This window comes from Phoca vitulina, unplaced genomic scaffold (genome assembly GCF_004348235.1).
Source record: "Phoca vitulina isolate PV1807 unplaced genomic scaffold, GSC_HSeal_1.0 scaffold65, whole genome shotgun sequence".
NCBI classification, from domain to species: Eukaryota; Metazoa; Chordata; class Mammalia; order Carnivora; family Phocidae; genus Phoca; species Phoca vitulina.
In genome coordinates this window covers 6,638,153-6,652,983 of record NW_022589768.1, presented here as the reverse complement: position 1 = coordinate 6,652,983, position 14,831 = coordinate 6,638,153, and the positions used below count along the sequence as shown (strand labels likewise).

At 53.7% G+C, this 14,831-nt stretch overlaps 1 protein-coding gene across 1 annotated transcript in view; it reads left to right on the top strand.

The window, feature by feature from the left end:
• ACAN (aggrecan) overlaps positions 1 to 14,831 on the top strand; it is a 63,897-nt gene that overhangs the window by 26,917 nt on the left and 22,149 nt on the right. Inside the window, exons 2-10 of the mRNA XM_032392115.1 lie at positions 845 to 921; positions 3,190 to 3,573; positions 4,465 to 4,639; positions 6,247 to 6,374; positions 7,605 to 7,898; positions 9,195 to 9,740; positions 11,590 to 11,764; positions 12,284 to 12,411; positions 13,670 to 13,963. Of these exons, the coding sequence (XP_032248006.1) occupies positions 852 to 921; positions 3,190 to 3,573; positions 4,465 to 4,639; positions 6,247 to 6,374; positions 7,605 to 7,898; positions 9,195 to 9,740; positions 11,590 to 11,764; positions 12,284 to 12,411; positions 13,670 to 13,963 (2,194 nt within the window). The 5' untranslated portion in view covers positions 845 to 851. The remainder of the gene's footprint in view (positions 1 to 844; positions 922 to 3,189; positions 3,574 to 4,464; positions 4,640 to 6,246; positions 6,375 to 7,604; positions 7,899 to 9,194; positions 9,741 to 11,589; positions 11,765 to 12,283; positions 12,412 to 13,669; positions 13,964 to 14,831) is intronic.

Here is a 14,831-nt window from a genome sequence, read left to right as displayed (position 1 = left end):
TGGATGGGCATCCTTCCCCTGGCTTGAACCGGGCCCCTGTGAATTGTGTTCGAAAGCTTGGAGCATCCTTCATCCTAGAAACACACAAGATTCCCACATTAGAAGTTGGGGGCAGGCCTGGATTCCATCAGGGAGGTTGACTAACTCATTTCATTTCTCCGGGCCTGGGGGATTATAGTAGACTTCTCCAAAGAGACAGAATCAATTGGATGTGTGGGTCTATAGAAAAAGAGATTCACTGTAAGGAACTGGCTCACATGATTCTGGAGGTGTAAGAGCCAATGTTTCAGTTCAAATCTGAAGGCAGTTTGAAGGTCATCAGGCAGGAGGAATTATCTCTCTCCTGGGGGTGGTTCAGTCTTTTTGTTTTATTCATGCCCTCAACTGATTGGATGAGGCCCACCCACATTATCAGGGCAATCTGCTTTACTTAGTCTACCAACTTAAATGTTCACCTCATCCAAAAACACCCTCACAGATGCACCCAGAATGATGTTTGAACAAATATCTGAGCAGCCCAGGGTCCAGTCAAGTTGACATAATATCAGCCGTCACAGGGATCCTTCAGAACGAGCCTCTACAGCTTAGAAGCTGGGAAGTGCCCTAGAAGAGACAGGAGGAGGTTTCCAGCCTAACACGTGTAATTAAACTGAGAAATCTGTGAAGACTTTGTGAAGAGAGGATTCTTGGAGGAGACACCCCTCGAACCACACGCAGCCGCCTTATCTTGATGTGATTTCAGATCCTTGCGCGTGGAATTGATCACCTTGTGTCGTGTGCCACGTGACCCTCAATCTCCCCGTATCTGAACCTCCAACTAACCCCTCTCCCTCTCTTCTTCCAGGTGAACTATGACCACTTTACTCCTGGTGTTTGTGACTCTGAGCGTCATCACAGCAGCCAGCTCACTAGAAGCTTCAGGTAAGGACACCCCCATGCGTGTCTCACTTATCCAGCAGCCACAGAAGACTGGATTCTGGGTACTGGGTCCTGAACTTAGTACTGCTGCTCCCAGGGACATAATCTCCCCTTTCCTGACCTTTTCCTGGCCCTGCCTGCCCCTTTTCTATCAAAGACAAGCCTAGCCGCAAGGGAAGAGCGCCCGTGCATCTGAATGCACACACGCACACGCACGCATCCGGGAGCCCTTGCTCACGTAATCCTGCTCCCGGCCACCCTCTCGGACGGACAGCTGAGGGGGAGAGCTCCTGGCAGGCGCCCGTCTTCCCATCTCCTCTCTATGGATCCTACCCAAAACCGCCACACACTGAGCTTGGGGTTGGGGCAGGATTATAGATAAGCCAAAAGAGGAAAAGCTGCCAAGGGAGGATCAGCTGGAACATCAAAGAAGAGACCATTCCTTGAGAAACAGAAAGAAGTCCCCAACACATCACACAGGTCTTTGTTTTTCTTGGCAAGCCGTCCTCGGGAAGACCCCGCGTGGTCTCTCGCATATGGCAGGCACGAGGTGGGTTTCTGATCATCGAGCCCTCAATCAAATGGACAAACTATCCACTGGCTGCAGGATGGGTTTTGCTCTGGGCCATGCACTTTAGAGGCTTCCCTCTGGCCCTCCTCCAGCCCCAGTGCTCCTTAAAGGTTAAGGGGTCTGTAGGGACATGTCCACTTGGATCTATGCTCTCCCTTTAGACCACACTCTGGATACCCAGGATGCCCAAAATTCCCTGCCCAAGTGGACCCAAGCCACTTCCAGGGCCCATCCTCCAAGACAGGGGACCATGCTCTTGGTGAGAGCCGCCCCAGGCCTAAGGGAGAGGTCAAGGGGTGGCTGTTTGTGTGGGGTGTGGACAGAGCTGGGGTGTGAGGGCTGGGATAAGCACAGACCCCTCACGGTACAGAGAACTGGCAGAGAAGAGGTGGCCTCCTGCTTGGCCACCAGAGCCCAATGCAAAACTCTAAGGAATCCAAGAATTCTAAATTTGAATCTGGCTTTTCATTTTGAAAGGTATCATTGTCAAATAGGAAGATAGAACATATTTTAGTTAACATTCTGTGGACTTGATTTATAACTTTTAAGTATTTATACATAGGATATTTGGGTCTCCATCTGTACTCTCACCCAAGGACCCACAAATATCCAGCCCCTGGCTGTAACCTGGGTGGTTACAAACCAGTTCGTAGGGTTGGTTGAGAGCTTTAAAAATTGCAGCATTGGGTACTGCAGTCACTTTTAGCTCTCCCTGGGGACCCAGAGAACAGCCAGCTCTAAAACCATGCTGTGTTGTGGGGCAAGGGCAGAGCATTCAGAGGGAGATTTTTGTGGAAGGACCTAGTAGTGGCTGCCCAGGACATCAAAGGTTAGGGCTGGACCCCCCCAAACATTCCTGGCTCCCCCTTCCTTGTCCTGTTATGTATCTACCACCTACAAATACCTGAAACATTTTTATTTTCAACCTGGAAAAAAAAAAGGGTCCCATAAGTGCGTGACCTGCTGTGAAAGGTGCAATTTTTGCAGAAGCTGTTTCTTTCCCATTCCAGGGGAAAGACAGTTACGTCTAACTGGATTTGGTAAACATGCTGCATCTTCCCTACCAATACTCTCCATGATTTTTTGTGGAGCTAATCATATCCCATGGCCAACCCCCACCCCTGTCTGACTTTTTGCGGACGTACGTGAATGTCTGCTCTTCTCCAGCCAGCCCCCCACCCCTGAGTCCCCAACAGCAGGAGAGAATGCCTTGTCCCTCAGCAAAGATAGGATGGAGTCCAAAGCAGACCTCAAGTGGGACACGTCTGTGCCGTTTTGCATCTGAGCTTTAAACATCATGTGGATTTTTTTTTCTTCCTCATCACAATTTTTCCTGCCCGAAAGTGATTTTTCCCAAAATCTTGGTGTCAAGCTGTCACTCCAGGAAGATGGGTCCTGTTTCTCTTATGGCTTGGTATCCCCTGGGGTACCCCAGTTTGAGAAACAGGGGGATCTCAGCTCTAAAGTTTTCCTTGCCCTCCTTTGCAACCCTTTTCCAGTCTTGAGGTGCAGAGACCAGGGTTCTTGAGGAATGCTGCTCTGGAAAAGGCGTTGCAAAGCTTCCTGGGAATTCTAGGTGGTACAAGAGCGCCCCCCCCAATAAATACAGACGCACTCACAGGATTTTGTCATTTCCAGAAGGACTGACAGGGAGGCTGGGTGGTGGTCCAGGCACTAACAGTTCTGTCTCTGCCCCACAGACCCTGACAACTCGCTGAGTGTCAGCATCCCTGAACCGTCCCCTCTGCGGGCCCTCCTGGGGAGCTCCCTCACCATCCCCTGCTACTTCATCGACCCCATGCACCCTGTGACCACCGCCCCCTCCACCGCCCCCCTTGCCCCGAGAATCAAGTGGAGCCGCATTTCCAAGGAGAAGGAGGTGGTGCTGCTCGTAGCCACAGAAGGGCAGGTGCGGGTCAACAATGCCTACCAAGACAAGGTCTCGCTGCCCAACTACCCGGCCATCCCCAGTGATGCCACCTTGGAAATCCAGAACCTTCGCTCCAATGACTCTGGAATCTACCGCTGTGAGGTTATGCACGGCATTGAGGACAGCGAGGCTACCCTGGAGGTCGTGGTGAAAGGTGAGAACCTCCCACAAGGACACTGCTTCACCTGGGGAAAGAACCAGAAGGGTATCGTCACGGGACTGGACGAAGGCAGGCTGGTTTTCAAATCCCAGCTCCTCCCCCACTGTTTTGCACCCACCTGAGTCAGGTCACTTAGCTTCAGTTGTGCCTCTGTAACATGGAGCTGGGACTGTCATTCTCTCTGGACTTTGAGGGACTTAAAAACGTCCTGGCCATCGTCTCATGCAAATGAAAGTTTGTGCTTTGTTGCAATCCCATGACTCCATGGGCCTTGTGATCATCCCCATTTTACAGATAAGCAAACTGAGGCTAGGTGATCTGCCTGAAGTTTCCCTGGAAGCGAACCAGAGCGGTCTCCTAACTCTTCATCCAGATGTCTTTTCCCTGCCCCACCTCCCACCCCAGCCCCACCCTCAGCTCCAGGAGCCAGAGAAAGGGACGAAGTCTCCCTGGTTCCCTTTCTCTCAATGGCCCAAGGAGAATGGTTGTGTCCTTGGTTGGCTTGAGGACAGGGTTCCCACTAGGATGCCCCTGGGCTGAGGATACATGGGGCTCTAAGTGTCTCTTTCCCCGAAGAAAATATGGGGCCCAGGAGTGCCAAGAAAAAAGTAAAAGGAGGCAGATTTTAGTTCAATTCAAAGAACTTTCTGATTATCAGAGAAATCCAAAACAGATACTCTGTGAGGTAGTGAGGTCCCCGTCACTGGAGGTATTTCAGCAAAGGCAGAAGGACCACACGTGAATGTGGGGAGGAGATCTGTGCATCAGCTAGAGGCCCAGACCTGAGGTCCCTAAGGCCCCTTTGACCATAGCCATAATTCTTCGAGGACTTCGATGACGGGAGGCTGTGCCTGATCTGCTCTCCCGCCCGCGCGTGTCTTGCAGGCGTTGTGTTCCATTACAGAGCCATCTCCACGCGCTACACGCTGGACTTCGACAGGGCACAGCGGGCCTGCCTGCAGAACAGTGCCGTCATCGCTAGCCCCGAACAGTTACAGGCCGCCTACGAGGACGGCTTCCACCAGTGTGACGCCGGCTGGCTGGCCGACCAGACTGTCAGGTGAGCCCCCGGGCCACGCAGAGTGGGGTGGGCGATGGGCTAGAACACCAGGCCAGCCTGGGCTGGGGCTGGAGCAATGCCTTGGCCGACTCTAACAATCCTTATGTCGTTATTCAGAAGCAAACGTTTGATTTGGGACCGTCCGGTTGCGCTATGAGGAAAGATAGAATGCTGTGTCAGGTATTCTGCGTGCAAAAAAATTCATCACGTGCTTTTCTAGAAAGCTCCAGTGCTCCAGGAGAAATACTTTTAGTAGCCGCTAGGAATTTTAAAATAATACAGAACTTGCACAGAAGGCCTTTCTGTGCCTTACTTTGTAAAAAAGGGGCTTATTGTATTCATTTGAAGATGCAGCACGAGCAATAAAGCAAATGTGCCCCTTGTCCCAGACCATCTCAGACAGGAGCTCCCGGGGCAGGTGTGGGGGGGCAGGACACATTCTGAAACGTCTGGTGGCTCTGCTGATAGAAGTCTCATGACCTGTCCAGATCCCTGTCATTCCGCCCTGTGGCAGAATGAACAGCTGCTAGCAACTTTGCCCTACATGAGCAAATTACACATCATTACCCTTCCTACCCCTGTTCCCCTTTGCCATGATTTCTTCAGTTTCTTGAAGCTTTGGTGTTTTGTGTATTTTTGTAAACCGTCTGCCTTTTTTTCGTTGTTTTTAATAAGGCAAGGCATAAATTAAGCTTTTTGGCGCCTTTTTCCCTGAGTGCAGCTGCGGTGGGATGGGGACCCCAGCGGGACAGACAGAGCTCTGCCCTCGAGGGATCTCAGTCCATGACAGCAAGCCTGTCGGGGCAAAGATGAGATATTCATTCAGGGTGGATCAAAGCTCTGAATGGAAAAGCCAGAACCGCAAAGCCTCCAGAAGAAAACAAAGGAAAATACCTTTGCGATCTTGGGGTAGATCTTTCAGATCTTAGGACACAAATGCCACCAACAGGAAAACAAGACAAGACAGCAGCCTAGCATAGTGCGAGAGCCCACACCGCGGCCTCGGAAAGAGCTGGGCTCACACCGCAGCTCTGACACTTAGAAGCTGTGTGACCTTGGGCTAATTGTTTAACGTCTCTGGGCCCCAGTTTCTTCCAGGTTAAAATGGAGTGTTTCTAGCACTTGCCTCATCAGGTGGACGTGAGACTCAAATGATACAAAGCAGGGGTCAGCAAATGGTGGCCCACGGGCCAAATCCAACCCACCCTTGTTTCCATACGTAAAGTCGTGTGGGAACTCTGGTTGTTTCACACTACAGTGGCAAAGTTGAGGGGTCAAGATGAGACCCTAGGGGCCACAAGACCTAAAACATTTACTATCTGGCCTTTCTACAGAGAAGGTTTCCAGGCCCTGGATGTTCTGTTCCGATAAATATTCAGCAAATGGGGTTGCCTGTAATCACTGGTAACTGTGAAAACATGTATCTCAATAACGCTTGGGGAAGAAAAGCCGTAAAGACAAACAGTCTACATATCCAGGGCAGATGCTGGTAAACACATCAGTGAGTCCCCGTTTCCTCCCACATGGGAGGAGGATACCAGGGCCCGGGCCACGGGCCCCTTCTGTCCCCTGAGTGTCACACGACACTCACTCTGTGTTCCTGGCAGGTACCCCATCCACACTCCGAGGGAAGGCTGCTATGGGGACAAGGATGAGTTTCCGGGCGTGAGGACCTACGGCATCCGCGACACCAATGAGACCTATGATGTCTACTGCTTCGCTGAGGAGATGGAGGGTGAGGCCCCGCTGCCCCCTTCCCAAGACCCCTGTCTGTCCCCTTCTCGCCACTGACACCAGGGATCACGTGGGCCTCCTCTGGGGCAGAGCACGAACCCAGGGCAGCACACCCCAGACCCCTCTCTGCCATGCTCAGAGAGGGTAGGGGGAAGGTGGGGGGAAGGAAGGGGCCCACAGATCCCCTCCCTCCCCACTTTGGAAAGAACCTCAGTAGCCGCGGGCACCTGCCAACTGTCTGGCACCACTACTGGGCCCAAGAATGCTTGTCTCTGTCTCTCCGCTGGGACTGCCCCTCCCAGCCAGGATCCCCTGCTGCTCTGACCAGCCCATCACTGTCCCAAGGGTCACTGCACCAGTAAAGCCCAGCCCAGGCTTGTCACCCTCACAAAGGACAGCCCAGGGCACTCCAGGGTGGGCCCATCAGGAATGTCCTTCCCAGGAGAGCCAGCTGCCTTTCTACCCTCTCTAGCTTCCCTGCCGCCAGCCCCCAGCGCCATCCAGGCTGTCCCAATGGGCCAGTTCTGGAGAGCCTCGGCGGTGGTGGGAAGGAACCCGGAGTCTTTCTCTGCTTTGTATGGGGTGCTAATTTTGATCACAAGCAGAGCTTCCCGAATTCCCCGGGCATGTGGATGACACCCCTCCTCCCATCTGCACCCATCACCCCTCTTGACATTCCAGGCTCTGCTGCCTCTGCCCCCACCCCCACCCAAGTTCAAAGCTTCCCCCAGGCTGGAGATAAGACCTGACGACCTGGCTCATTCTGAGGCTGGGACAGTCCCCTGCTTTCTCACCCCCAGGCTCCCTTTCCTCATTCTCACCCCTGGGCCCAGGGCCTATTAAAGAGCAAGTATTTGTGTTCCCATTCTTGGCTCACCAAAGACACGCCAATCAGAGCTGCCACTGAGCGGGGACAGCCAGGGCCTCCCCGGAAACAGGTGCCCACCACCCACCCCTACCCCCCCACACACAAACACAACATGCTTAGGTTTGTGGAAATAGTAAAAAGAGCTCACAAGGCCCTTATGAACCCTGGTTTGGGAACCACTGCTCTGAGGGTCAAAGTCTAATGCCTACTCTTCCCATCACAACTTGAATTTTGTTAAAGGATTGCTTGCATGGGCAATGCTTAACTCCTAGGAAAGATGCCCTAGGAGGGCATGGATTCCCTGGGGATGCAGGACAGGAGCGGCGAGAGAGGTCCTCACCCTGCCGGCCCTGTCCTTCACAGGCGAGGTCTTCTACGCGACATCTCCGGAGAAGTTCACCTTCCAGGAGGCGGCCGACGAGTGCCGGCGGCTGGGCGCGCGGCTGGCCACCACGGGCCAGCTCTACCTGGCCTGGCAGGGCGGCATGGACATGTGCAATGCTGGCTGGCTGGCTGACCGCAGCGTGCGCTACCCCATCTCCAAGGCCCGGCCCAACTGCGGGGGCAACCTCCTGGGCGTGCGGACCGTCTACCTGCACGCCAACCAGACGGGCTACCCGGACCCCTCGTCCCGCTACGACGCCATCTGCTACACAGGTGGGGTTGGGGGGAGGGGTCGTGCCACGGAAAGGGGGGCCCAGAGGAGGGGAGCTGGGAATGGGCGTTGGTTTCTGCCCCTTCAAGGGGCCACAGGGTACCCGAACCCCATGTCTCAGCAACCCCTGTTTTCACTAGCTCCTAGAACAGCTAAGGGAGAAGCACCGTAGCAGCAGGATCCAGGTTGGCGGGCACAAAACCATGCCCCCACCAGGCGGGCACCGTTACCCACCCTCTTGAATCCAGGGTCCTTAAAAGAAGACCCACGTGGTTATTAAAAAGAGGGGGGGGGCAGTTTTGACCCACAATTCATTTGAAAACTTAGACTAAAACTTTTTTTTTTTTAAGATTTTATTTACTTATTTGACAGAGAGAGCACAAATAGGCAGAGTGGCAGGCAGAGGGAGAGGGAGAAGCAGGCTCTCCGCTGAGCAGGGAGCCAGACGTGGGGCTCAATCCCAGGACCCCAGGATCATGACCTGAGCCGAAGGCAGCTGCTTAACTGACTGAGCCACCCAGCCGCCCCTAGACTCAAACTTTTAAAAATAAGATTTTTATCTCATATTTTACAGTCTGGGTTAGCATTACAATTACATGCTAGTTCTTAGAGGAAAAAGAACATGGATACTACGGAGCTGCATCCCTGTTATGACAAAACTGGGAACAGCACAGTGGCCCAGCTCCTTCCTGTTTGGCTTTCACGGCCTGACTTTACACGAAGAGGGGCGTTTTTTTGCAAAAGTAATGAGGATTTCCCCCAAAGCCTCTCTTAACCCTTTAATATCCTAACCAGCGTTTTTGAAGTGGTAGCACGTCTGTGGGTTTCCTCTTTCTTCAGTGATTGACTGGCTTGTTCCTGCCAGACCCTCGTTGGCTCGCGACCGAGGCTGGCAGTGGTCTTTGGTCACTTTCATCATGGCATGGGCTCCCGCATCTTTGGCAAGATTTCTCAGTTCCACTTTGTAACTGACTTACATCGTCCTGCTGGCTAGTTACAACATCAGGTAGCTGGAAGATAGGTGAGGAGGCGGCGGGCATTGAGCAGGAAGGGATGTTGGAGCCAGACCAGTTATACAAGTGGTGAGCCACTTGGCCAATATCTCACGGTATGATGTCTTGGCATTCTGGCAAAAGGAGATGGAAGCCTCCTAGAATGAGTACTCACAGAGTTGAGGCTGCCAGGTACACCGCAGGTGCTTTCCTTCCCTGGCAAAGGAAGGAGGTGGATCCGATGCTCGTCTCCCTCAAGCCAGCCCCAGGTTGAGCCACTAAAGCCCATCTTCCTCCCCACCCCAGGTGAAGACTTTGTGGATATCCCAGAAAACTTCTTCGGGGTGGGTGGTGAGGAGGACATCACCATCCAGACAGTGACCTGGCCTGACATGGAGCTGCCCCTGCCCCGAAACGTCACCGAGGGTGAAGCCCGAGGCAACGTGATCCTCACTGTGAAACCCATCTTTGGCGTCTCCCCCACTGTCCCGGAGCCCGAGGAGCCCTTCACGTTTGCCCCAGAGCCCGAGGAGCCCTTCACATTTGCTCCGGAGCCCGAGGAGCCCTTCACGTTTGCCCCGGAGCCCGAGGAGCCCTTCACGTTTGCCCCGGAGCCTGAGGAGCCCTTCACGTTTGCCCCGGAGCCCGAGGAGCCCTTCACGTTTGCCCCCGATGGAGGGACCTCTGCCTTCCCTGAGGCTGAGAACAGGACTGGAGAGGCCACCGGGCCCTGGAGTGTTCCCGCCACGCCCGGCCCGGCCTTCACCGCCTTCACCAGTGAGGACCATGTCGTGCAGGTGACCGCAGTCCCAGGCGCAGCCGAAGTTTCAGGGCGGCCACGATTGCCAGGGGGTAAGTGTCCACCCCTCAGGGGGCTGCATGGGGGCTGGGGGGCAGGTGGAAAGAACTTGGCCTAAGGATCTATACCTTCAACTTAGCCTGAGACCTGGGCGAAGCCTTCATCCTCTCAGACTCCGTTCTCCTTGCTTGTAAAACAAGGGGGTAGGCCAGAGAGTGGCCCCCACACTCTTTTGCCACAAAGCGTTTCCTTCAAATGAAGTCAGAGGTGGAAACTGGAGTATGTGTCAAGCAGGTAAAGATACCACATGGGTCTAGGTGAAGCAGGACCAAGAGCTGGGGTTCTTTTGTCTAGGACCACCCCTCCCCCCCCGCCCCATCAGGCACCACCACAGAACAGAGTCGCTTGAAAGCCGCTGTACGAGGTGACCCTGGGGCTCCTCACAGAGCTGACCTTCTGGGACGGGGGTCAGCAAACCAAGCTCCGAACGGCCACATCAGCTTGCCACCTGTTTCTCTATGGCCCACACCCTAAGGATCGCTTTACAGTTTTAAGTAGTTGGGCGACAAAGTCGGAGTGAGAATAATCTTTTGTGATGTATAATGAAAATGACATAAAATTCAAGATTCAATGTCCATGAATAGAGTTGGACTAGAATAAAAGCCACAGCTACTCGTCAGTGTGCTGTCTGGCCCTTTTCGGGCTACAGCCGCAAAGCTGAGTAGTTGTGACAGAAACCATTGAGCCCACGAAGACTAAACTGTGTCCTATCTGTCCCTTTCCAGAAAATGCTTGGCAGTCCCTCTTCTAGGATGGGGGTGTTCCGGTTGCTTAATAAAAGTCTGGAGGCTTGGGATGTTATAGAGCTCAGCTGATCCCCAAACTCCAATGCAAGAACAGGAAGCACATTCTGGGGTGGCTTTCGTAAAGACCTTGCTGGTGTCCCCTCCTGGGGGAAGAGCAGATGGACACTGTCATCCACCATCACACCCAGGATGCCACCAAGTGGGATTTCAGCCTGAATTGCCCAGATGAATACAATCTGTTGGGAAGGATAAATTGTTTCAAAGTTTTGGGGTAACCCCCCTGATGGCTGGGTCCCAGGGTTAGCCCAGGACTGGAAAGAGTCCCACTGGCTCCATGAGCCAAGGGACAGATGAGCATCGGCCACAGGACAGGATAAGGGACGTGGGAGAGTATCAGACCAGGGATTTGAAGCTGTGACATAACCTGGCCAATCACCCCGGGAAGTGTCAGAAACAGAAACGAATGTGATGTGTACGCAGCAGAATACAACGGGAGAGGCAGAGTAAGTGGGCAGCTCAAGGACAGGGCTCTGCCCCTTTGAGAACCTGGCAAAAGCCACGAGGCCACTCCCCAGAATGTGCTCGGTGCACACCCACAAAATCTCTGGCCAGCACTTTCCGGGCAGGCACCCACCCCCTGGGCCCTGGGCCAGGTAGAAGAAATGCCAGTGATTGTTCGATATATTCCTTAGCCTTTTCTGTATTTTCCAAATGTTCTTTGATGAATGCTTATTCTTTTTATAATGAGGAAAAGGCATTTGTTTTGAAGAGTAAAGGGACAAATGAGCAGCCTAGGAGTGAGGAGCCCAAAGAGGAGGGTTGGGGACACCCAGGGCAAAAAGTCCTCCAAGGCTCTCTCAGGGAGATGGATTTCAGGAGCAGCTTGAACAAGCAGAGGGAACCAACTCAGTTAAGAACAGGATCAGAAGTAGGAAAGGAAGGAGGGGATGAAGGGGAGTCATTCCTGAAGGAGCCAGGGCTCCCTCCCTGCCCTCAAAGCCGAAGAACCAGGCCCCGTGGGCCCCGGCATTGTGGTATCCAGTCCATGCCCTGAGCCTACGTTGTCTCTCCTTCTCTTCCTCTCTTCCCCACGCAGGGGTTGTGTTCCACTACCGGCCTGGCTCCGCCCGCTACTCACTGACCTTTGAGGAGGCTCAGCAGGCCTGCCTGCACACTGGGGCTGTCATGGCCTCTCCGGAACAGCTCCAGGCCGCCTATGAAGCAGGCTACGAGCAATGTGACGCTGGTTGGCTGCAGGACCAGACCGTCAGGTGAAGGACGAGCCCCTCCAGCTCCCCCCAGCCCAAAGCCGACCATGAGAGGTTGGGCTTGGGGAGCAGAACCTGTCACGGCACCCAGCAGAATGGGCACCTGCTACACTGTGCAGTAATTAATTAATTAATGACTCCGTGGCTCCTCCCTTAATTTCTCCCCCAGAACCAAGGCATATTCTGAGTGGGTGGGGAAGGGCCCCAGGTGATATTAAGTCCTTGGTCATTTACCCCCAAGGGACAGAGAGGGAGCATCTCCCCTCCAGCTTGATTTAGTGCCCTTCCATATAACGGGCTCTCTTCTGAAGCCAGGAATCCCCCAGCGGCCTCCAGACCCTTCCCCCAGCCACACAGGGACATTGCTGCATGAGGAGCTCCCTCCCGGTTTGCATCCCACCAGACAACTGAAGATGTGCCCTGCCCAAGTCCCCGAGAGAGACCAGCCAGCCCCTCCCTGGGCCCTGCATCCCCCAGCCTCTGGAACAGGCCTTCATGTGCCCCTCCTGCCCTCCCTTGCAGATACCCCATCGTGAGCCCACGGACCCCGTGTGTGGGTGACAAAGACAGCAGCCCAGGGGTCAGGACCTACGGTGTGCGGCCACCATCAGAAACCTATGATGTCTACTGCTACGTGGACAGGCTCGAGGGTATGGCCCATGTTCTCGCATTTTGGGCCCCAGCCAGGCAGGGGGCTGATGGGGAGACACAAAGAGGAGGGGGAACTACCATCCACCCAGTTCGGTTCCTGTTTAAGAAAGGCTGGCCCAGCCCCTCCCTAAGATCAAGCTCCTTCTCTCCCTCCTGTGTGGTTCATGTGGGTTTCCCCAGCACTGCAGGCAAGCACTGGTTCCTTTAAAAAGCAGTGATTTCTGCTGATAAATGAGTCTTTACTTATTACAAATAAATGTCATATACACCATCTGCCTCGTGGAGAGTCCTGATGCCCAGGAACAAATCAAAGACTCTGAGAAATCCTGCAGTAGAAAACCTCTTTAACTCTGCTTAACCAAGCAGCGCAAGCTTACTTAACCACAGACCTTTTCTTTTGTTTCATTTTATTTCTTTTCATTTCACTTATAATCACCAAATTACTATTCCACTGAACCCAATTTCGGAAATGCTGGTGTTCTGGAAAGATTTCGGCATACCCACTCACTTGTTTTGGGACCTGGGGCAAGTTACTTAAACTCTCTGGGCCTTAGTTTCCTCATCTATAAAATAGGAGCTGACTGTGCTCATATGAGAGCCTTTGGTGAGCGTTAAATATGTGTGACAAGTGCCCGGTACAAGTAGGTATTCAGTAGGGGCGCCTGGGTGGCTCAGTCGTTAAGCGTCTGCCTTCGGCTCAGGTCATGATCCCAGGGTCCTGGGATCGAGCCCCGCATCGGGCTCCCTGCTCGGCGGAAGCCTGCTTCTCTCTCTCTCCCTCCCCCTGCTTGTGTTCCCTCTCTCGCTGTGTCTCTCTCTGTCAAATAAATAAATAAAATATTAAAAAAAAAAAAAGTAGGTATTCAGCGAATGTGAACTTCCTTCCCCCAGATCAGACAGGCACCTGGGTACCGTTCTGCGTGTGGGGACCCGAACCCCAAGAGTGGCTCCAGGACCCGCCCCTCCCCCGCGATGAGTTCCCAGGGGTGGGGGTGAGGGGCTGCCAGTCCTCGGCATCCAGGACCTCCATGCTTGAGTGCTGTGGTGGAGGGGGGAGCACAGGGGGTCGGTGGGGGGTGCCAAGTGTGACCAGACAATCTAGAGAAGACGGAAGGAGGGAAGGTTGTTCCCACGTAGAAGGACCGACCGGTCTCAATTCAGTTGCCCTGTCCCCCCCCGCCCCCTCCCCCCGGGTGAGCAGAAGTCGCTCCGGCTGTGAGCATGAGGGTCACACGTGCCACCTGATTCTGCCCTCAGGAGAGGTGTTCTTCGTCACACGCCTGGAGCAGTTCACCTTCCAGGAAGCCCTGGCATTCTGTGAATCTCACAACGCCACCCTGGCCTCCACGGGCCAGCTCTACGCCGCCTGGAGTCAAGGCCTGGACAAGTGCTATGCCGGCTGGCTGGCGGACGGCAGCCTCCGTTACCCCATCGTCACCCCGAGGCCCTCCTGCGGCGGAGACAAGCCAGGCGTGAGAACCGTCTACCTCTACCCCAACCAGACAGGCCTCCCCGACCCGCTGTCCCGGCACCACGCCTTCTGCTTCCGAGGTACGCCTTCTCGCCTCTCCTCCAGCCTCCCTTCTGCCTGGCGTGCAACTCCTCTGGGTTCACCCCTTCTGGCCCCCGTCCACTATCTCTATCCATCAGAGCAAGGAGAAAAAATTCAGCCCCTCTGGGGCAGGGACAGCTCTGGGGCTAGCATGACCTTAGGCGTTGACCCCAAGGCAAGCACATCCTTCTAAAGGTCCCCCAGAGACCAGCAGAGAGAGGTGAGTGAGAACTGGGGCTCTAAAATCAGGCAGACCTGAATTTTAATTATAGCTCTGCTGCTTAGTGGCTGTGTAACCCAGGGCAAGTCACTTAACCTCTCTGTTCCTCTGCTTCGTCTATAAAATAGTGATATAATCGTTCCTGCCTCAAAGAGTCGCTGTGCGGATAAGCTGGGATAGTGCATACAAAACACGTGGCGATGTGCCTGGGACATAATAAATTCTCAGTAAATGTTATCCTTATCATTACAAATAACACACACATACATATATATACTGTTTTAATTTGTACACCCTTGCCAAATTTTCTTCCGCCTATAAATATGTCTGTGACGTGTTGAGTCAAAGTATTCTTTTACTCTTCACTAAGCACCAGAAATTCATGGTTTTAATTGAGCCACGCTGAGGACCCACTGCCACATCAATCAATCCTCATTACCTGCGGGAGTTCTGAGAGTGATGTCATCAAACAGCCCAGGGGGTGTGGCTAGGGCGTGGCCAAGGCCATGCTGGGCTCTGCCCAGATGAGACCCCCGGGTCTCCATCTACTGCAATGTAGATTGTAGTCACAGCTTGGGCCATGTTTTATATCTGATGCATCAAAACTGAGTGTCTTTGTAACTTCCTGTGAATGTATCATTATTTCA